General features: G+C 38.5%; 1 protein-coding gene across 1 annotated transcript in view; it reads right to left on the bottom strand.

Moving 5' to 3' along the window:
• Positions 1–24077, bottom strand: part of cacna1c (calcium channel, voltage-dependent, L type, alpha 1C subunit) — a 270222-nt gene that overhangs the window by 61101 nt on the left and 185044 nt on the right. The window contains exons 19-27 of the mRNA XM_042335422.1: positions 22445–22577; positions 19798–19927; positions 16790–16849; positions 15244–15350; positions 14120–14207; positions 12870–12977; positions 11642–11694; positions 3803–3949; positions 1636–1837 (exon numbers count right to left, since the gene is read on the bottom strand). Of these exons, the coding sequence (XP_042191356.1) occupies positions 1636–1837; positions 3803–3949; positions 11642–11694; positions 12870–12977; positions 14120–14207; positions 15244–15350; positions 16790–16849; positions 19798–19927; positions 22445–22577 (1028 nt within the window). The remainder of the gene's footprint in view (positions 1–1635; positions 1838–3802; positions 3950–11641; positions 11695–12869; positions 12978–14119; positions 14208–15243; positions 15351–16789; positions 16850–19797; positions 19928–22444; positions 22578–24077) is intronic.

The following is a 24077-nucleotide window of genomic DNA, read 5'->3' on the forward strand; positions in this document are numbered from 1 at the left end:
GCAGCCTGTGGAGGGAGGAGTTTGGAAGGCCGACAAGCAGGGCGTTTGCACAGTCGAGCCTGGAGGTGATGAAGGCATGAACAAGAGTTTCAGCGGCCTGAGGGGTGAGGTAGTGGCGGAGTCGGGCGATGTTACGGAGGTGAGGGAAGGCAGAGCGGGTCATGGCTTGGATGTGGGGAAGAAAAGACAGTTGAGGGTCGAACAAGACACTTAGCTTCCTGATTGGCTTGGTGGAGGTTGATGCTTCCAGAGCCTGAGGTGCAGAGGCGCTGGCGTGAGCCAATCAGGAGGGCCTCAGTCTGGTTCACATTCAACTGTAGGAAATTTGCCCTCATCCAAGACTTGATGTCTGACAGGCAGTCTGTCAGGACAGCAGTGGTCCTGAAGTTGAGGGTGGAGGCACAAAGATAGAGTTGGGCATCATCTGCATACATATGGAAGTTGACCCCATGTCTGCGGATGATGTCACCAAGCATGTAGATGCTTGAGAGGGCCAAGGACAGAGCCCTGAGGGACACCAGATGTGACAGTGCGGGGGATGGAGGAGAAACTGTTAGAGGCAACAAAGTGGAGACAGTGAGAGAGATAGGAATCGACCCAGGCAAGGGTGGGTCTGCAAAGATTATGTAAAGAGGAGAGGCGGTGTATGAGGATGGAATGGTCGACAGTGTCGAAGGCAGCAGAGAGGTCGAGGAGAACAAGGAGGCCTAGGGAGACCTGATCACAGATGTTCAGAATGTCATCAGTGACCTTGACCAGGGCTGTTTCCGTACTGTGGGCAGCGCAGAAGCCCGATTGGAGGGATTCAAAGAGGGAATGGCGAGGGAGAAAGGAGCAGAGCTGGGACCTGACGATTTGTTCCAGGAGCTTGGAGAAGAAAGGAAGGTGAGAGATGGGGCGGTAGCTGGAGAGTAGGGATGGGTCCAGGGAAGGTTTTCTCGGGATGGGGGTGATGATAGCTGTTTTTAGGTGGGATGGAACTGAACCGGTTGACAAGGAGAGGTTCATGACTTCGGACAGGAGAGGGGCCCGAAGGTGGAGCTGGAGATGAGGAGAGAGGTGGAAAAAAGAAAGGAAAACACAACCAGAAAATAGTGCTGAAAGACCTACAATTTGTGTTTCAATTTGGAACTTCAGACAAAGTTTGGTCAGCTTTTTTTTACACATATTTTAATATTTAATAAGTGTTAATAAAATATTTCACCATGGAAGCACAAGTAATCAAAATAGAAACATAATTCCAAAATATTAAGAAATTTCTCTCCCATTATAAAACCAGGGAAACATGTAGTTTTATAACCACCTCTGTTTTTTCTCCTTAGTTTAGATTGCCGTTTTAACATTTTACAGAATAACTTTAATAACAAGGGCATAAATAGGAAACAATTCCCATTCCTACTGTGGAGACTGCAACTTGAAAAGCACAGCATTTACTGTGCATTTACTAAGCATTACAATTAAACTGCAACAGGATAATGAAATATTATTCACCAGTTTAAATCACACACGTTACCAAGTACTTTGCAATTAGCTCGATCGAGGAGCTGTAGTTTTTCATGCTTTTCACTTCTGAGATGAATTCTATTTTTTTTTGCCTTACTGAGGTGAACATTAGACTGGAGACTGCTTATTCACCTGATTTTTGTCCAGCTCACAGTTTTTGTACTCTTGTTCTCCCTGTTCCTGGAATGTGACAATGACGAAACCTACGAAGATATTCATCATGAAGAAGGCAATAACAATGATGTAGATGATGAAGAAAATAGATATCTCCACACGGTAGTTGTAAATTGGACCAGTGTCCTCTGTGTGAGAGTCAATGGCTCGATACAGCAACCTGCACACATAAGACAGGAGAAATACACATAATCATTTGAAATAGAGAAATTTAGAATCATCTCCTTTTTCTGATTTTCTTCCACTTCTACCCTTTCAGTCAGTTCTGCACCTAGCAGTTTCTGTAGCCAGGGTGGTCTGCCCAGGATGCAGTCTTTCCCATAATGGTTATCAAGTTTTCCTTTCTTCTGTGATGAGAGTCATTGCTTTACTTTGTTGATGCATTCAACAGCAGCAAGTGATGTTCTTATGTGGTTGATCAAGGTACATTATTGGGGCAGAATAAAAGGAAACTTTGCCGGGCAACTGATTCTTAAGTTGCACCGGATTAAGCATTAGTTGATATTGAAGGAATCCGACAACCATCACCTTTGGTGAGCACACAATTCACCAAATATAATAAAACAAGAAAATAAATGTGCTTTCAAGTCATAAGTGTACAGAGAGCAATATCCATCAGCACTCTATTATTCAGCACAAACAAGTAGCATTACCCAGCAACATAACAGGGAGGACCAAAGCTCATATTGGTATCCATTATATACAATTGAAATTATTTTCCCACTCAAGCTGTGGAGAACAAACTAGCAACTGCATTAAAAAAAAATTGTATTAAGCGCATGAGGTTTCTCATAACAACTCATGGAACCTCGATACTTTATTCAAAATCTTTCATCTGGGCTCTAGCCATGTCCACTTTTCTCCATCTTCACAACATCCTCTTCCTCTTCCTCCACTATAGTCCCCACACAGCTGAAACCCTCATAGAGGCCTTTGTTTCCTGGAGGCTTGACTTTTCCAATGCTCTGATTGCTGGCCTTCTCAGTTCCATTCACATTTTAAGATGGAGGTAGATAAATATTTGTTATAAGTCAGAGTATTAAGAGATATGGGTCAAGGGCAGGTAACTGGACTTGAGGTATAGATCAGCCATGATCTTATAAAATAGCGGAACAGGTTTGAGGAGCTGAATAGCCTCCTCCTGTTTCTATGTATCCATATTCCCTAATCTCCAAACCACCCAGAACTCCTTTCAGCACCTTGGGAGTCCTCCTGACATGAAAGGCGCTATACAAATGTAATTTTGTTGTTGTTGTTCTTCTTGCACCAGGCTCAACAGACCCATAATTCCATCCTTGGCCAGCTCTAATGGAGCCCAATCCTCCAGGGGATCAACATTAAGATTTTTGTTCTTGTTCAGTATGTAGCTGAGCCAAAAGATCATCTTCATCTGAACCTCTCTTTATGATCTTGTGAACACTTGAATTGATTTCAAATTGGCAATTTGCTCCTCATCACTATCAGGCTCCTCATCATTACCAAGCAACTACAGCTGAATATGTGCATATGTGGACTTCACGAGAGGATAATAATAATAATAATCCTTGCATTTGATATAGCGCCTTATCACATTTTAGAGATGTCTCAAAGCGCTTCACAGAATATACTGTGAAGTGAATTGACTGTATATTTTGTGGGTGAAACCAGCAGTCAATTGTGCACAGCAGTGTCTCACAAACATTTGTGGATTGAGTGACCAAATTATTATTATTTTTTAGTTATTTATTTTGGAAGGGATTGTTACCCCCGGAAAAGCAATCCACCAATCGACTACAACCGGTTCCAACTTACTGCTAGGTGAACAGAGGAGTGTGGAGTAAGGAAACTTGCCCAATGTTTCACCCAATGTTTCGCCCTGCTGGGAATCAAACCCAGGTCCTCTCACTTGCGAGGCGAGTGCTCTAACCACCAAACTACAGGACTCCAGATTGTAGTTCAATCACAATACTCCCTGTGCTTGATGAACAGCTTACTGTCACAGTCAAGGCTCATAGTTGAATAAAAACCATTACACCGGTAGAAGTAAAATAAAATTAAAATGCATTCAGGATGAGGAGAGAGGGAAAAAATAGTCACTTGATTTTGAGTTTTAAAACATCATAAACATTTAGTCTACCATACTTACTGTGGCCAGCCTTCAAAGGTAGAAACAGTGAAAAGAGCCATCATAGCAGAGGGGACATCATCAAAGTTGAATTCACTGTTCTCCCATTTACGGTGACTTATTATTGGTTGGTTTACATTTCCATCTTTGTACAGAATATATTGACCTCTGTTAATAGGAAATAAATACTGTTAGGTATTTCCAATAATTATAACCGATCTCTCCAAATATATTAGATTTTTAAAAATATATCCTGTGCTGTTTATTTTCTTGCCACTTTTGGCTGCCAGCACAGTCCACTAACCAGGAGGCAGTTGTTTGAATTGTTCCAAGTATGGTAATGCTATTCTCAACATTAAATACCAGGAAATATTAAATTACTGTCTCCACAGATTTCCTTTCCTTATCTGTAAAGAAGCAATTTAGACTCCAGATGCCTTTTCTAAATGCACAGCAAGAATTATCCACTGTACACTCAAAATTGTAGAGAATTGTTGTGTTTTATAGGAAAAGCTAGCTACATATAAAATAGAAAATAACCTACACTGTGGGTCCTAGACCATGATTTGAATAACACACTCAGATAGTAAAATATAGAATGACATAATTTACAAGAAAAATCAACTGGGAGCAGCAAAATTATGAATATAATTCTGACAATACTTTCTCATCTGCATGTACAGTAGTGAAACACATCCAAAAAGTCAGCAGACCTTTTGGTTACTGTCACTTTCACGCATTGCAGAAACACCAAAAATTTACAGGAAAGGCAAATTATCTATTCAGAATTTATATAATTCAACATAAATACCAAAAACAGCATAAATTTCTCGCCAATCTTTTGTAAAAGCATTGCACAACAGCTCAACTGCTCCTCACATTCCATTCCCTTGGAAAAGATGAATTGGACTGATTCTTCCTGATTGAATGGGAGGACAATTCTGTTTTTAATAAATAATAATAATAATCCTTGCATTTGATATAGCGCTTTTCACGTCTTCAAGACGTCTCAAAGCGCTTCACAGAATATTCTGTAAAATTAATTGACTGTATATTTGTGGGCGAATCGCGGCAGCCAATTGCACACAGCAGTGTCCCACAAACAGTCGTGGATTGAGTGACCAAATTATTCTTTTTTTTGAGGGATTATTATCCCCAGAAAAGCGCTCCAACAATCAACTAACAACTGGGTTCCTACTTACTGCTAGCCAAACAGAGGCATATGGAGTAAGGAAACTTGCCCAACATTTCGCCCTGCTGGGAATAGAAACCAGGTCTCTCGCTTGCGAGGGGTTGCTCTAACCACTGAGCTATAGGGCTCCTCTTCAATCAAAATATTTAAAAAAATCTTAGTTCTGAATAGCCCATGTTAGGGAATGTCTCTATGCCACGTGAAATCCAAAGGAATGTTCTGTGAAGCCTGAAAAAAACATTGGTTATTTCCCGGTAACAATGACTCTGACGTGAGGCCTGAATAACATCACATTAGGTTGGGTCACCAAGAGGACATGACTATTAGCCACATATTTCCTGTAATTTAGAAAAATGTATTACTCAAGTGTGGTTAAATAGAACATTTAAAGTGGGGGAAAGTAGGATACAGGATAACATGTCTTACAATGTCAGGAAACAAGTGACCCACTTGAACTTTAGAGTCATGGGTTATGTCTACTCTGTATTAATTTGAGAATTACATATTAGTTATAGATATATTCAGGCAAAAAACATATCGACATGGGAGATCACATAACGGTAAGCTCAAGCATTCTGATACCACCAGGTAGATTCTATCAGGGTAATATGCTGTCCAAGCTAAACATTTATGCAACAAAGTAGTATCTCATAACAATTTTTGCTTTCATCTGGAATCTCTAATATTTCAGGCACTACACAATGATAACTTCGCCAAGCGTTCATTTGCACAATTTAACAAATGTAGTAGTGATTTCCTATAAATTTACTACCCGCTAAGTAGATTACTTTGGGAACTGGAATAGCTAAAATCTAGTTCAATACATTGCGAGATACAACATAAATACAAGAATCTAGTCTTGCAGAGGCAAAATTGGAATAAAGTGTTCATTTCCAGTTGATTCCTCCGGTATCCAGTTGAGGTCTCTCTGCAAGTGGTTTAGATTCTCAATTGCACACAATGTATCAACCAATATACATGATATTAATATAACATGCAGTGATTTTCTGGGTGGTAAACCTCACATAAGTTGTACCAGTTAGGAATATACATTTAATATGACTTAATATGACTTTGAAACCGAGTGTGATGATCTTGAAATTGATACTTTCGGTGATAGGGAGCAAGTGGATCCTGGCTAGAGCTGGTGTGCTGGGGGAATGTACGACTTTGGCGATTATGCGATTTATACCCGAATAAAATCTTTAAAAAATAATAATTTGGTCACTCAATCCACGATTGTTTGTGGGATACTGCTGTGTGCAATTGGCTGCCTCATTATACAAAATATACAGTCAATTCACTTTGCAATATATTCTGTGAATCGCTTATAAACGTCCCGAAGACGTGATAAGTCGCTATATCAAATGCAAGGATTATTATCATAATACAGATCCAGTTTATGTGAGTTTTACTGTATTTGGATCCAGAAAATGCAATTAGTTTTATTCCTAGTGTATAGCGTCGTGAATTATTATTATTCTGAAACAAACAGTAGCACATCTCTAACCAAGTAATGGCTTTATTTTGTGTGATGTGTGTACTGATCTTTGCCTGTGTTGCATTTCTTTACTTTTAACCTGAGTATATTTCTAACTTGGAGCATAGCCAGTTATCAACTGTCAGCACGTACCGTTCATCTGGCTCAATCCCTTAAGATGCATGCTTTAATAAGATTTATAGCTACAAAATGATGAAATAGACCTAAAGGTGACATTAAATTGTTCTTTCTCAGAGATTTCCTAACTCTGTAATGACAATGGATTCAGTTGATTATTTTGGTAAAGATTTTAAGTGCAGTGCACATTTTTCAATTTATTTTGCCCCAATTATCCAGTTCTAAAAATAAATTCTTTAAGATCATTGCATTTTGTCAAAATTGCTGAAGATTACTAAATATGTTGCTCATCAAACAATTTGGAGCGTTGTTTATCAGCTTTGATGGTACGTAAATTGAGTGTGTTGTTACATGACGCTAGGGGTTAACATTCTGTGCATGCTATGAATACCACCTGATTAGATGAGATCAAAAATCACCAGCTGAACCTGGGAGAATGACACTTGAAGCACGGGGTCATCTAACAGTGGACTTAATTGGATCTGACTTGGGCAAACTCTTTTTTAAGTTGGGTGCTATGGAGGATACACCATGTCCATTTTGCCAGGGTGAAACTATCACAGAGAGAGGGTGCATTTTTGCATGGGATGAAGATGCATCGGTTGACTAGGGTTCTACACTCTGCTAGTAAAATGAACAGTACAGCAAGTGTCACATATGCCAATATGATGTCATCCCAGGGCATAAACTGCAATAAAGTACTGTGTTAAAAAAGAGTAACGATTTGGATAAAACAGTGCCTATGACAACTACATTTAATTGGCACAGACATGACCTTGTGCTTTGTGCTTGGCTGGAGCTGCATAATTTTGTTATGCTTTTTATTGTCTCTCAATAAAATAAGGCAAAGTTGGCAACTATTCAACATACAGTATTTTACTGATTTATTGCCAAGGTGCCAATTCAAGTTTAGTGTTTACTGGAACACAAACGGCAAACACTATGACTTCAATGACCAAATGGTGCTCTGAGTTCTTTATGGAACAGAAGAATATAATTTTGGTTCATTGAGTTAGTTTTGCTTCTACCATGGATAGTGGGGCAAAGGTATACCCTTGGGGCTGGTGCTGAACAGTATTGGCAGAGGTACAGCTAAAACATTCAAGTCATAGATATGGAACATGTATTTTTTTAACATGAATTAACATTGTTTTCTTTCCCTTACCCATTCAAAGATCAAAACCACAGACCAAAGAGAAACTGGGTGAATGATGAACTTGTCAAAACATTTCCTATTTACATTTAAAATAAATGGATTGTTAAATTTACTAAAGAGACTAACTTTACCATGTCCTTTATGGTGACAGAGCAAAATACAAATTTATCCTTCAACTTACTCCTCCCCATTTTTGAAGTGCTTAATAATAATGATGATAATAAAAATAATAATTGTTGCATTTGGTACATCGCCTTAACACATCAGAAGGATGTCTCAAAGCACTTCACTGAATTTACTGTGAAATTCAGCGATGTCCCACGCATATCCATGTAATTTGGGCCGGGACACTTGGAGAACCTCCTTTCTCTTTTTGAATAGTGCAACGGGATCTTTAATGTCCACCTGAACAAGCAAATAGGACCTCAGTTTAACATCTCACCTGAAGGATGGCACCTCCGACAGTGCAAACACCCCCTCCCACCCCACCCCCCACCCCCAGCGGATTGGAGTGTCTGTTCAAGTTCAAAAGTTAGACTTGAAACCACAACCTTCTGACTCGGAGGCGAGGGTGATACAACTGAGCCAAGCTGACACACTTGTGTGTACAGTATTACAAGATGTACTGCAATCAATTTATTTAGAATCTTTTAGGATAATTAATTTTTCATTCCAACTTGTGGCGCACTGTAGCAACATACAAGATGTTCTTTTAAAAAAACAAAATTCCACGCAGTATATTTGGGCTATTAATTAAGATGTCACAGAATTTGTGGAGGCTTGAAAAAATAACAGGAATTGTATATATGTCCAGAAATTCAAAGCCCTCTTTGCATTCCTCAAAAAAATGGTAACCCCATAAAACCACTAAATGGGCCATATTAAGTGTTCAGTATTGGTTGACTGTAATTGTGCTCACAGAATATTGAACTTCAGAAGATGCTACAGGTCTTAGTTATAACATAGATTCTTTTAGTTCCATAAAAGGGGTATGAAATTAGTTACAAGTGCCAAACATGATGGTTTAAAACAATTACAGTTGCGAACATTTATCATTAACTGGAATTGTTATGTTAACGTCAATGGCCACAAATTTATGTCTTCGCAATTAAAATACTGTCAAACTGAACATCTGTTTTATCTCTTAATGCACAGTGCCCCTAACAATCACGCCACTACGTCTGCTATATTTGTGGGAGTATCCCTCCTTTTCCTTTCAATACCTCCTGCCTCAAGAAGTGGGCTGTTTTTGTAACAGGAATGAAATGTTGATAAAGTGCCTTATCATGTTGACGAAATGCTTCACACGATATACTGTAAAGTGGTATGATGGTGCATATTTTGTATGTGAACGCGTATGCAATATATATTTGCGCACATGAATATATAATAATCCTTGCATTTGATATAGCGCTATTTCATGTCTTCTAGATGTCTCAAAGCGCTTCACAGAATAGACTGTAAAGTGAATTGACTGCATATTTTGTGGGCAAAACGCGGCAGCCAATTGCGCACAGCAGTGCCCCACAAACAATCATGGATTGAAGTGACCAATTTATTATTGTTTTTTTTNGAGGGAATATTATCAGGCGTGTGGAGTAAGGAAACTTGTCCAAGGTTTCACCTTGCCAGGAGTCGAACGCAGGTCACTCACTTGCGAGGCGATTGCTATAACCACTAAGCTACAGGACTCTATGTCCCATAAACAACCATGGAGCGAGTGACCAATTGTTTTTAATTTGTTGTGAATGTTGGCTAGGACCCGGCAGAAACTCCCTTCTCTTTTCAATTTGGGCTTTGGGATATGAATGTCCATCTGAACAGGAGGACAGGACCTCAGATTTTAATGTCTCATCCGAAAGACGGCTCCTCCGATAATATAGCGCTCCTCCAGCATTGCATGGGAGTGTCAGCTGAGACATGAACTCAAAGTCTTGACATGGGTTTGAAATCACATCTTTCTGACTCAGAGGTGAGAGTGCTACAAACTGAGCCAGGCTCACATTTGGAATTACAGGCCAGATACTTGCCAGTAGAACCATTAAGGGATATGGTAAAAGGACAGAGATTTGGGATTAAAAGATCTGCCAAGATTTAATAAATTGCTCAATGGTCTGAATAGCCTCCTCCTGTTCATGTTTTCTGATATTCCTAAGTCATAAAAGCACCATGGAAGGAGCTGCTTGAGTGTTCTGGCAAGGAAAGGCACATTCACTGTCATGCCTGCAAGGCTTCAATAGCCAGTTAAAGGTATTTGGGAAACTTGCTCTGAATGATTATGCTGATGCAATTTTATGATAAGGCTCTATATGAAAAAAAATGCAAGGGTTATTCCTGCCAGAACAATCACTATTTAACTAGTTGTTTACATCACCAAGTCTATAAAGATATCCTCACCAGAGTTTCTCCCTCCATAAGTAATACATGTGACACTACAGATCCTTAAAAGTGAAGCAGAAATGTCATGCTTCCAAATCAACACCTACAAATAATTCTAATTGTAAGGGGGGCACAAGTGGCACATGCCTATTATACATCTAGGTTGGGAAATGGTACAAGGACAGACTGAAAAAAAGTAGAGGTACGAAACAATAATAATAATCCTTGCATTTGATATAGCGCCTTATCACCTCACTGAGACGTCTCAAAGTGCTTCACAGAATATACTATAAAGTGAATTGACTGTATATTTGTGTATATTTTGAGGACAGCAGTGTCCCACAAACAGTTGTGGATTCAGTGACCAGGAAATTATTGTGTTTTGGGGGCTAAGGGATTGTTAACCCCGGTTAGCAATCCACCAATTGACTAATAACCAAGTTCCTACTTACTGCTAGGTAAACAGATGTGTGTGGAGTATAGGAACTGCCTAAGGTTTCTTCCCGCCCGGGAATCAAACCCAGGTCCTCTCACTTGCAAGGCGAGCCTGCTAAGCACCATGCTACCGGACTCTACAAAATACAGAACAGTGGCCACTCTCACACTTATGCCTTTCAATAATAAAATAAGACAGAGCTTTCAGCAGGAAAAAGCCTAAAGGTTTATTTACAAAATACCTAATGTAACCTGCCTGGCTAATCTTAAACATCCATGTACTGCGGCCTTCTAACTCCAGCTAGTGGCTGCTGAAATGCTCTTGTAAGGTTGCCCACATAGCTCACATTTGCTGGCGCTATCTGTCAAGAATGACATGGATTAAAATAACAATCTCTATGAGAGGCAGCTCTCTTTAGTTCTTCAACAAAAACAGTGAACAGATTTGCACATAGCTAAGATGGTATTAAATACCGAATCTCTTTGTCACAGTACATTTGTTATGTCAGTTAAAGTGCATTTTGTGGATCCCCCAAAAAGAAATATTTATAAGATTAAAAGTTACTGCAATATTACATAAGCATTTAAAAGACTAACAATTTTTTTCTGAAATAAACAAATTTCTACTTTCTGAAAAAAATGACAGTACTGTATATCCTTTTGGTACATTTTTGTTTATGCATTTGATGAGAATGCTATTTTCCTGAAGTCCTGAACAGTTCAGGGCCCTTCTGCCTTTCGGACCAGTGTTTGAATCTTACCTACAATGAAAGGAAAGTTTTCCCTCATATATAATGAAAAAATAATAATATAGAGAGGGGAATGTCGTTGGCTGCTTTGGCATAAATCCTAGCAGGTGGTTACCGAGCAACATTGGCACAGGCATGTTGCTGCTACAAAAATCATAGAGAAAAAACAGCTTGCTTTCCCGACCATGGGATAAAGTGTGTCTTGGGAAATGAAATATATATAGGAAGAAATTTCCTATTTCTTGTGTCTTAAATGTTCTTATGTTCTTAAATGTTCCTAGCTGTTGTGAGAAACTCTGTTCAACACTGTAAAAGTATGAAATAAACTTACTTGCATTCAGATTCCTTTTGCTTGGATCCATCTGTGCAGGAATAGAGTTTCCCCTTTAAACAAGAAAAGTACACACAGTATACATTGAGATGAATTGTTGATTTCCAATAGATTGGATAAATGGAGCATTATATGATTTCAAGGATGATTGACTCATCAGATGAAGGTGACTAAGAGATTAACACATAACAGTCATATGCACCTCAAAAGTGCATATTAGTAAGCATATTGGTGTTCATGACTCACTACTGTGTAACAGTTCTGTGTTTTCGACAACAACAGAAACAACAATTTGCATTTATATAGCGCCTTTAATGTCAGAAGATGTCCCAAGGCTCTGGACACTGAGGGGTTTGCACCCGAGCTGCAGGTTTCGACCACCTAACATCAGTAATGAGCGCTCTACTGTAAAACACCATGTATTCACACAACACCTATAAGCGAGAAAGTCATAGAAACTTTCTCAGCCCCAACCTCATAAGAGCATTCGTTCATGCACAAAGGTGACATTTTCCACTTCCAACACCATCCATCCTGGATCCTCTCTGAATGAGATCAATCATTTGTTGCAAATTCTAGGTGATTTTGTGCTGGGCTGAGTCTATGCAAAGTTAGGACGTTGAATCAAATTGAGTCATGGAAATATCAGTAATGAAAAAGGTCAGTCATTATATTATGTTTGTGCCAATTTAGCTCACATTGGAAATATCTTCTCTTTTTCAATTTACCTATATAAATGAGGTCACACTTTTAATATGTTCATGCTGTTCTTTTTCAAGTTGGTTTGAGAATGTCAAAGCTGCAGTTTGTTTGCTGAAATCACCTTGAAAAGGAGTGTTTATGAGAAAGAAGATTTGCATTAATCAGTAGATGCAGAATAGTGGGGCAGGATCAATTCACCTTTCCTCTCTCTATGTCTCCATCTCACCTTTACCCACACCCTCTTTTCTTTTTTAATCTCCTTAAACACATGCACTTAAACATAGTGGTGGAATGCTTGAATGGTAGGCTTCTGTTGACTCTCCCGCAACTGATCAGCAGAACAAGCTGTAAGAAGCTGCTCTTTGAAGTGATCCCGTCAATAATCAATTCTTTATGACAGATTGATCAAGAAGATTTTTGGAGGCTTGGTGGCAGGTCATCTTCGCAATCACAGACATTGTAATAGGGGTTAAATGGAACCTTTATCGTGATCTAATTGAAAAATGAATGAATAATTCAATCTCACCTTGAAGAGCTGAACTCCAATACAAGCAAACATGAATTGCAGTAAAGTGGTCACTATCACAATGTTACCAATGGTCCTCAGGGCCACAAACACACACTGAACAACGTGCTGGAAAGGTAAACAAAACACGGATTAATCCTGTGCCAATACAAAAGAGCAACATACTAAAACGTAAAGCAATTTATTTTGTAAAAGGAAATGTGAATGAACCGTGAGGGTCAGGGGTAAAAGAATATCAAGAGGATCACAAAACAAAAACTGGGGGTATAAAATTCTATAAAATTGTTATAAATTTCTATGATTCTATGAAACTTCAAAAGTGCAAATGATTTCACTTTGTTTAATCACTAATATAAATAATTTATAATACTCTGCTGTTATTATCATTTTTTGATAACACACGTGTAAATAACAAATATAACAAATACAGTGAGAGCCAGTTAAGCCGGACACATCAGGGCCAGCCATTTTATTGGGCTTAATCTGCGTCCAAGGTTAACTGAAATACCATGACCTCCTCCTGCCCAGTAGAGGAGCCGGGGCAGGGCCCCGCCTTCCTGCCATTGCTGTTCCCATTGGACGGGAAGAGGACCAATTAACGGTGGCTCCGAGATGACTGACAGCCTTGGAGCCGCCTGTGAATGGATGGGCTCCAGCCATTCACAAATGGCTCCAGGCTCGTCAATCAATCACAATTTGACTCCTCCTATTCCCTGCCTCGTTTCTTCCCCCTTCCTCCGCCACCTCACTGAATGACCACCCAAAGCTGCTTGTGAATGGCTGGAGTCTGCTGTCAATCAATCGTAATTTGACTCCTCCCATCTCTAGCCTGGAGTCGCTCATGCTTGAATGAAACTGCTCGAGACACAGAAGGCCTGAGCGTACACATTCAGGGGCAACCAGTGCTGCATTTTGTGCGGATTGACCGGATTGTTGTACAAATTAACCACCGTATTTAAAACGGGTAAGCATACAAATTAATCGGGGCAGGGTGTTTTGTCCAATTTACCCAATGTCCAGGGTTAACCAGCGTCCGGTTAAAGCGGCTTCTACTGAATATCAATATTTTAGAATTGCACCCGGAGAGGTAGTTAAGTTTGCACTCGGGCACAAGAGGCCTGCTTTACTCACTCTGAATGAGAAAGTAAGTGACTGGGTGTTATAAAGTTACAGCATAACATTCCCATTGATGCTGAGATAAAAACATTCACACATTTGCAAGAGAGATTCAAAGGATTCATTTCTTGTACCTTCAACCCCTTGGCTCTGTTGATGGCTCTCAAAGGTCTCAACACTCGCAAAACTCGGAGAATCTTTACTACTGCAATTGCGCTGGACCTGAAGGGAAATAAAGATTATATTAATCTTTGAATCATTCCCAACAGTTGAAATAAAATAAATGATTATCAGGGAGAAAAACAAAATTGACACTATTAAATTCAAAAAACGCCCTTTGAACCAGCATGTATCTGCTGGTTCAAAGAAACTTGGTTAAAAAAAATCAGTGTGATGGTGAATTCACAGCAATTTCAACACTTGAACAATGTTCAATTTAAGTTGCAACCAACACTATTTAGATGTTGCTGCTGCTGGGAACCAGTTGACCGGTTTAGTCTAGAATTCAGTTTTCAGCGCAGTCTTCAATTGAAGCATCTATTTTTTCAGGAGTCGTCCATAATTGAATTCAAGAAATCAAAGTGCAGAATAACATTGTTCTCTTGATGATACTCTGTTGCTTGATGTCTTCACTATATCTCATGAATTTAATGACAAGATACAATATTTAGTAAATGTGTAAATGATATCTTGTATTTAATTCTTAACATGCCTTCCAATTAGACATCTATTGGACCTTGGATAAGGGGATAGAAATTTAGGTTTGACTTTAGCAATTCCGACAACAAAATTACTGCTAAGATGAGAAGTAGTGATTTAAATAGACAGTAATGCCAGATTTTCAAACAAGGACTGTTAAAAAAGGTTTTGTTCACTAACCTTCAAAGAACACTCAGATTTCAACAGTATTTGAATTCATGTATTGCTTTACCAAAAGGTTTGAATTGGAAAAAAGAAAGAATTTAATTACTATTATTCCCTCTTTCAAGCTCAGAAGAAAATTAAGTTATTTTAGAAGGAAGGATAAGCACAAACAGTGTATGTGTGAGATACTGATCTTGTGGTAGTGCTAGTTCAATTTGTTCTTGTGTGTGTGGGATTGTTTTTCACTATAGTTTAAAACACCACAGAATAGTGGGGGAGGAGGAAAGAGGTGAGGAATTAGTCCATTTTAGAACACTTTTGAATATTACAAAAATTGACACTGATTATATTTTTAAAAAAACTTATACAAATATATGTAAAAAAACAAACTCACTGCATTCCAAAGGAGATGAGAGAGACGCTAACCACCACCAAGTCCAGTATGTTGAAATAATTTCTGCAGAAGGAGCCTTTATGAATGAAAGCCCCATAAGCAGTCATCTATATAAAAGAGTCAAAGTCAACAACAGGTCCAGACAACAAGTAACAAGGAGGCATTTTCAAATTAAACAGGAATTAAAGCAAAGCTTTTGAAAAACATCCTTCATCAGAATTTGTGTTCAGCACTCTAAGAGATATCTCATTCAAAATAACATCCCCCACAAGTGTTTTTTTTTAATTTAATAATGTAATTTCATCAGGATATCACCATCACATAACAAAATCCTTATCATACCTCTCATGCACAATGTAATTTCTAACTATCAAAAATGATCCAAGGCCGTTTCTGTGTTTTTCCCTTCCCATGTAGTAACAATTAACTTTTTAAAGTCATGAAACTCTCAAATTAAAAGAACAATGTGAGCATTAAACTATGATTTATTGAATGACTGCAAAGTACAAAGCAGTGCTGTTTAAGCACAGTTCGGCTCAGAAAACTAGTTTTGCATTGATAATTTTACAATTCCTTCCCATTGTAACTACAGTAATTAAAGCTGATTTCACAAATCTGAAAGCAGGTTTGAAACAACTGAGATTTGAAAAGTTAACAATTACTCAGTTAAGTGTCTTCTTGAACAATAATTATCTTAATTTGTCAACTATTGATAATGATGACCATTGTTAAACAGCTCGAACAATACTATTTGCGTTTTATATGTCCCACTTTTATAAAATACCATTATACTGTAGTTATTTCAACGAATACAATAAAACCAAATGCAATTCTCCAAGTTTCTCCTCCTGCATTAGAAGGTTCAGCCTCAGAATCAACCTCAACACTGTTTTAGCAACATTCTTCAACACGTTCATATCCTTTTAAAGACAGGATGTCTTGAACTGCACACATTAGTACAAATGTGCCTCTACTATTGAAGGTTGAAAAGGAACATTTTGATTTTTAGTTTGGATTCCGAATCAAAAAGTTTTCAGTGTTGGTCTTGCTTATAAGAGTGATTAATCATATATATTGTTTTCCATCTTTACTATTTAACATCCTGTTACCCTGGACAAAATTGCTGTTTCTGATTTCAATATATGTCACCGTACCTATTTCAGAATTCTGCTATTCCTTAACACATCAGCAAATTGGTTTAGATTGTTACATTCTCTTTATCTCCCTTATATTTATTAGTGGGCCACATACCTTGATATCACCAGCGCATAGTGTATGACTGCAATAGCAACTCTTCATATGTATGAATATTATATGTATCATATATATGGATATACGATATAAATCATATATATGGATATTATACCTGGCAGGGAACCTACAACAGATACTGGGAAACCTCTTTTGACATCCTAATCACAAGCCACTTTTAATTCCATGAATTCTAACCTTCTTTAAAAGTCTAATATGTGGAACACATTTTGTTATCACTAAGCATAAAAGCAGATAAAAATGCACATTTATGTCAGTACAATCACATGGTTACCTTTAGTATGATTTCTACTGTAAAGATACTAGTGAAGACATAATCTGCATAGGTAAGGATCTGCAGAAAAACACGTATGGGTTGCGATTAGTCCAGTAATTCTCATAGATATAAGACAGTAAAAATAAACAGTGAAATACTATAAAAATCAAAATGAACACATAAATCATAAATTAAAAATCTTGTGTCTTTATCTGTAATTGATGAAATAATTGATACTCGGTATTAATATATACTTGGGAATCACTGTATTACAAAACAAGGAAGATCTGCTGTACCTTTACAAATCACTGATTAGGCCTCAGCTGGAGTACTGTCTCCAATTCTGGGCACCAGAAGTATATCAAGGCCTTGCCGAGGATGCAAAGGAGATTTACCAGAATGAAACCAGGGAGGAGGGACTGGGATTGTTCCCCTTAGAGCAGAGAAGGTTAAGGGGAGATTTAATAGCGGTGTTCAAAATTATGAGGGGTTTTGATTGAGTAAATAAGGAGAAACTGTTTCTACTGGCAGGTGGGTCAGTAACCAGAGGACACAGACTCAGGATAATTGGCAAAAGAACCAGAGGGGAGATGAGAATTTTTTTACGCAGCGAGTTGTTACGATATGGAATCCATTGCCTGTAAGGGTGGTAGCAACACATTCAATAATAACTTTCAAAAGGGAATTGGATATTTACTTGAGCAGGGGAGTGGGACCAATTGGATAGCTCTCTCACTATGGGCCGAATGGCCTCCTTCTGCGCTGTAGGATTTTATGATTCTAAAATGACAATCGAATCTAAAGAATCTGATAGTTTATTTGCAGAATAATGAATACCTGTGAGTTACAAGGCTGTAATCTGATCAAGTGGTTTAGATCAGTTATATTTAGGATAATAGACACGCAAGATTAATTGTCAGTGATTACAAAGCGTGTAATCAAATTAATAATAATAATTATCTTTGCATTTTATATAGCGCCTTATTACATTGTCAAGACATCTCAATGCACTTCACAGGATATACTAGTGGGATACTACACAAATGGATTCACTGTGTATTTTTTTGTTTGCAAAATTGAGAGAGTTTCAATGTTTTATAAGGAGAATAATGAATACCTAGAGAAACTGCAACACAATCCTCAAATTCTGGGGTCTGGTGGGTCATGTATATAATAGTACTGTGTATAGTACAAAGTATAGATTGACCTTGCTAAAACAAACAAAATTATAATAAGGCTGAGAGAGATTGTCAGTGGTGACACATGTTCCTACACTGATGTTCTTATGAACTGAATGGAAGAACATGAGTTTCCAACTCCATTACCTTGCTGATCTTAGCCATATTAGCAAAGGTAAATTGAAACTCGAATGGTTAGTGGTTTAGGAGCTGCCTGCTTGCCCTGTTAAATCTAGGAGCTAGAAAATAGACAGGAAAATTTGAAACAGGTTTTTTTTGCAGAGTTTTCAAACAAAGGAAAAGTTTCTCCCAGAGGGTTGGAAGGAGTAGTGAAATCTTTGGATGCAACCCTTTAGAATCAGTCCACGGGAGCACAGGCATAGACCTGGAACAGCTTCTCTTTTAGTTGCTGAGTGTTTTTAAATTATGCAAGTTATTTATAACAATGATCCTTGCAGTTGATATGGCGCCTTATCATGTCATTGAAACGTCTCAAAGTGCTTCACAGGATTTTTACTGTAAAATGTCATGATTGTATTGTGAACATCATCTAAACCCCAAGAGAGAACGACTTGCAATCACTTCCAGGCATCCATTGCTTTTGTAGTGTATACCATGGAGTTTAACACAACAGTTTAGCACAACAATTCCATTTGGGTCCTTCAAACACAAGTGCCACAATAGATACTTGTATAATGTGTTTATCATTAATACATGACAATTTCCATATGGAGGAATTATTTGTGGTAATCAGACAATAAACGATTGATCACCTAAAAATAAGACAGTTTTACCAATGAATGCATACATTAAAATGATTATATGTTCAAAGATTCACATATGTCCTTAGGTTAGAGAGGAAAAGGTATGTGGTTTACAGTTTCCATCTATCCTTGTGGTTAGATGACGACTCCGATGTATGTTATTTTTATGGTAAATATCCACCAGTGTGCTCCGTATTCTTGGAGCATGATTATAGTCACAACGAGAATTGATGATTACTGCGGTTTATCAGAAAACCATCTGTAGCTGATTACTGGCAAACACTAGACCTAGTCACTCAGAGAATAAATGGGTGAAAGTAATCTCACTGAAAGGTTCATCTCATGTCATAAATTCTGCGAGCAAAGCCAAAACAATTTACAGCCATGTAAACATCAGAGATAAAATTACGTCACAGCAATTGGTTTAAATTGTATGCTTATGGTTAAAATAATACTGCTAAACACAAGGCTAATCTGCTGCCTCAGAGAAGACTTCTTTTAAAAATTATGATGTGTGGCATGACTGACATCAATCGACAGGAGGGATGCATGATGAGATTCCCAGCAAAGAATTAATCCGTATATTCATATTTACGGCTGCTCAATCCTATTTGAGACGTGCAAAATCACATCAGGTATTGACAGTACTAATCTTCAGTCTTTTATTAGCTGTCTGTAAATCTAGTTTTAAGTTAATGAAAATCAATTTCAATTAAAGTTGCTCCCACATTCCAAAGTGGCCAGTGGGAGTTGGCAGAAGGAAGAAAGGATAGAGAGCTTTTAGAGGTACAGAAGCCACAATCAGATTAGAATCAGCAGTAAAACTAAAATTCATAGTTTTTAGAGATAAGGAAGAAGAGGATAAGAAGAGAAAATCAAATCAAAATGGGGAAATTACAATGGTTTCATTTGCAAAAATATTTTAAATGTAATCTAAATTCTACTTAGTGTATTTATTTTAATGTATTGGCTTAAAATGACAACAATAAAACTACTTATTGAGTAGCTCTACAATGTTTTTTTTCTTGCAGCCCAGATGAGACAGGAACAAGTGATCTCAAAAGTTTTGTATTATAAAACGTACTTGGTTTCTGCGCGTATACTGATGGACGGGATCCTCTGCTGCCAATGAAATACTACTCAAGAGGATGAAGAATAAGATAAGATTTGTAAAAATGTTGTCATTGACGATCCTGTGACACAGCACACGAAACCTGTAATTCAGATATTTATAGATCAGATCTTCAAATAAATACATTTTAAGTAAATCTATTTGAAACAATTTTTCTTGTAAATGTTTCCCCTTCCATGATTTATCCTCTGCACAGCTAGAAGGACGGGATGTTGCAGAGCAATAGATATAGCAAATTAAACTCTGATTTCATTAAGAATCCAATCCGCAAACACTGGATCTACAGGCCCATTTTAAAGATAAGCATTTTTGTCTGGAACAAAGGCACTGATGGGGCAGAGAAGGAGCTTTACTCTACATCTTGGTGGCTTATTCCAAACTGGGCATGTTTTAATTTCATACCAATGACAAATCCTTACCTTGCAAACATGAAATTCAAACTAAATGCAATGTGATTACTTGAAAAAATAATTTAAGAAAAAGAGACCAAAATACTAATAAGCTTTGATAGTGTAATACGTGTGATTGTTACATGCCTCCTCTCGCCTGAAGGTTGGAGCTAGTGTGAATTGATAATCTTTTATGCCAGATCCTGTGCTGAAAATCTGTGAAAGGCTTATCCCTCAGATAAAAACAGAACCATAAGGAAACAAGCCAAAAGTGCAAGTGGGATTGCAGGCAAATGTTGCTTGTTTGAAGTTTTTTTTCCTGCTTTTTACATCTAAATGTCAATACGAGGGTATGGAATATTTTCTAGATTTGGCTCCCCATGTCAGCATTGTCCAGTGATATCAGGTAACCATTTTACTTATTACTACTTAGTTTTAAATATTTATTGTAACAATATTGATATCAAAACCCAAAACAAATGGAATAGATTTGCTCTTTAATTTTATTTTTTATTTCTTTCATACATTTTTAAAAATATTTTAGTTTGACATTTAAAAAATAGTTTCCCTATTATCTACATTTTTCCACGTTGTTTTCATGGTATACTTTTTAAAAATATATTTGCGATCGCAAACCAACTTTGAAATTATGTTAATTTTAGTACTTTTGTTTCAAGATGTTGAACCCTGCTTTTTTACAGGTATACAGGGATCTGTGGTGGCACGCATCAAAGGTACTGTTCCTACTTTCAAGGTTTAGACTGTGCAGGAGAACAAGCTCAACACATCAACAACAACTTGCATTTATATAGTGCCCTTCACCCTGCTCCCTGCTCTCAAACTACCGCCCCATCTCCAATGTCCCTTTCCTTTCCAAGGTACTGGAATGAGTCGTTGCTTCCCAGCTTTGCTACTTCCTCTCCCGGCACTCCCTCCCTTCATGAACCCCTCTAATTGGGTTTCTGTGCCGCCCACAGCACAGAAACGCTTTGGTCAAAGTGACAAATGACATTTTGCCCATCTGCGACTAGAGCGCTCTCTGCCTCCGCATCCTCCTTGACCTCTCTGTTGCCTTCAATACTGTTAACCACTCTATCCTCCTCCATCGCCTCTTCTCTCACCTCAACCTTCATGGTTCTGTCCTTGAATGGTTCAGATCCTATCTCACACACCGTCTCCACTTCATCTCCACGGAGGTTTCTCCTCATGCCCCCACACTGCCTCGTGCAGCATTCCTCAGGGCTCTGTTGTTGGTCTCCTCCTCTTCAATATCTATATATTCCCTCTTGGTGACATCATCTGCACACATGGGGTCAACTTCCACATGGACTCCACCTTTGACAGACACCTTTGATGTCTGTCAGACATCAAGTCCTGGATGAGAGCTAACCTTCTTCAGTTGACCGTCAACAAGATCGAGGCCCTCCTGATTGGCTCCCATCAGCGCCTCCACACCTCAGACACTGACAGCATCAACATCCAAGGATGCACACTCCACCTCACTGAGCCAGTCCGAAACCTTGGCATCTTGTTTGACTCTCAACTATTCTTTCTACCCCAAATCCATGCCATGACCCACTCTGCCTACCCCCACCTCCGCAACATCGCCTGGCTCCGCCCTAGTCTCACACCGCAGGCCCCCGAAACCCTCACACATGCATTCATAACACCTAGGCTGGATTACGCCAACTCCTTACTTGTCGGCCTTCACCGACAAGAAAGGTGTTATACAAATGTAATTTTGTTGTTGTTCACGTGGGGTAGCGTCCTGGAGTGCTTCAAACAGGTTCTAAACAAATGGTCTTTTCCAAGGCTGTCTCTAACCAGAAGATTTTAAACCATGAACTATGCTGACATGACACAGTGTTCTGTATCAGCTGCAATCTTATTCCATTCTGACATTGCAGGTTAGAATAGCACAGTAAAATCAGCTTGGCACTGGAGTCCAGATTGCAGGATCCCTTAACAGAATTCCTTAATAAGGGTTCTGAGTCATGCAAATGATCCTTCTTCTAACTGGGAATTATGTCTCTGGAAAAAGTAACCCAAACCTGTCCTCCCTTGAATGCTGAATATATGCCCTTTACAGAAAGGGTAGGGGTTCCCTAGATAGCAATCTGGAGCAGAAAGCCTAGCTGATTTTTACATTTCCTGATAAATAACTTAGAATATTGCTGTAACATTTCACGTGAATGTATAGTGGAGAGTACCTGTTTGTTGTACTGAACACAAAGAATGCACTCGCATCAGGCATAGGAACTGCTTTCTCTTTCATCTGCAGATCAGAAAGCGGACGGGGACGTGGTCCTACAGGCATTTCTGGCTCATCCTCTTCTTCTTCACCTGAGGAGAAAAATATCCTTCGATTTATTAAAAATAATAATGAAAGTAATCTTATTAGATGTGGTACCTTTGACTTCGGGAGAATGTTTCAAGGCACTTCACAGGATTTACTGTAAAGTGTAGTGACTGTATATTTTGTAAATGAACATGGCGGCCAAATTGCACACATCAGTGACCTACAAACAGCCATGAAGTGAATAAGCAATTTTATTTGGGGGATTGTTGGTCATGACACTTGTAGGAACTCCCTTCTCTTTTTGAATAAGAACATGGATCTTTAATTTTCAGGCAAATGGGACCTTGGCTCATCCAAAAGATGGCACCTCTGACAATGCAGCACACCCCAAGACTACATTGCAGTGTAGGTGAGACTATGAGTTTAAAGTCCTGATATAAGGCTTGACCCCTCAATCTTCTGGCTCAGAAACGAGAGTACTAATTGAGCTAGGCTGACATAAATCTCAGTAATGTATAACGCATGTTCATTATCATCTTACAGGTTAGTGGCTGCTCGATTTCTTTGTGCCCTTGTTTAGGGCTGTAATTCATTTGAACACCAGGAAGTGACACACTGCCCAGAATTAACTGTATATCAGGACTTTACCCAATGAATAAAAGCTAGGGATGATGTTGAAAGTGTGACATAATCAGATAGCCTAAGACAATTTAATCTGGCTGAACTGTTTGATATAGATATTTGAAAAGAGTTGAACTATACGCCTGCAAAATGGTAATGCATATTGAGGCACTATATATAATGTTTGGATAGAGATTGAATTCTATGATCTACTAAATTTCAGTTGGGTTGCAGTTCTGGGAAACCAACAAATGGATAAACAGAGTATGTTTTACAAGAAGTTTAATTGAAAATGATATAATGTAGATGTGAAATTATGAGTGTTCCTATAGGAACATAGGAATTAGGAGCAGGATAGGTCATTCAGCCCCTTGAGCCTGCCCCGCCATTCAATAAGATCATGTCTGATCTTCTAACCTAATTCTATCTGCCCGTCTTATCCCCATATCCCCCTATCCTTTAGAAATCTATCAATCTCAGTCTTGAATATGTTCAAGGACTGAGCATCTACAGCCTTCTGGGGTAGAGAATTCCATAAATTCACTACCCTCTGAGTGAAGAAGTGTTTCCTCAACTCTGTTCAAAAAGGCTGATCTTTAATCTTAAGACTGTGACCCCTAGTTATAGATTCTCCACCAGGGAAACCGTCTCACACTGTCTACTCTGTCAAGCCCCACAAGAATCTTATATGTTTCTATAAGATCACCCCAATTTCTTCTATATTCTAGAGAATATAGGTCTAGTTTACTCAACCTATGTCAACTCCCTCATTCCAGGAACCAACCTAGTGAATCTACGCTGCACCCCCTCTAAGGCGAGTATGTCCTTTCTTAAATAAGGAGACCAAAACTGCACACAATATTTCTAGGTGTGGTCTCACCAAGGCCCTATACAGTTGTAGCAAGATTTCCCTACTCTCGTAT

Source organism: Callorhinchus milii, unplaced genomic scaffold (genome assembly GCF_018977255.1).
Source record: "Callorhinchus milii isolate IMCB2004 unplaced genomic scaffold, IMCB_Cmil_1.0 Scaffold5, whole genome shotgun sequence".
Lineage (NCBI taxonomy): Eukaryota > Metazoa > Chordata > Chondrichthyes > Chimaeriformes > Callorhinchidae > Callorhinchus > Callorhinchus milii.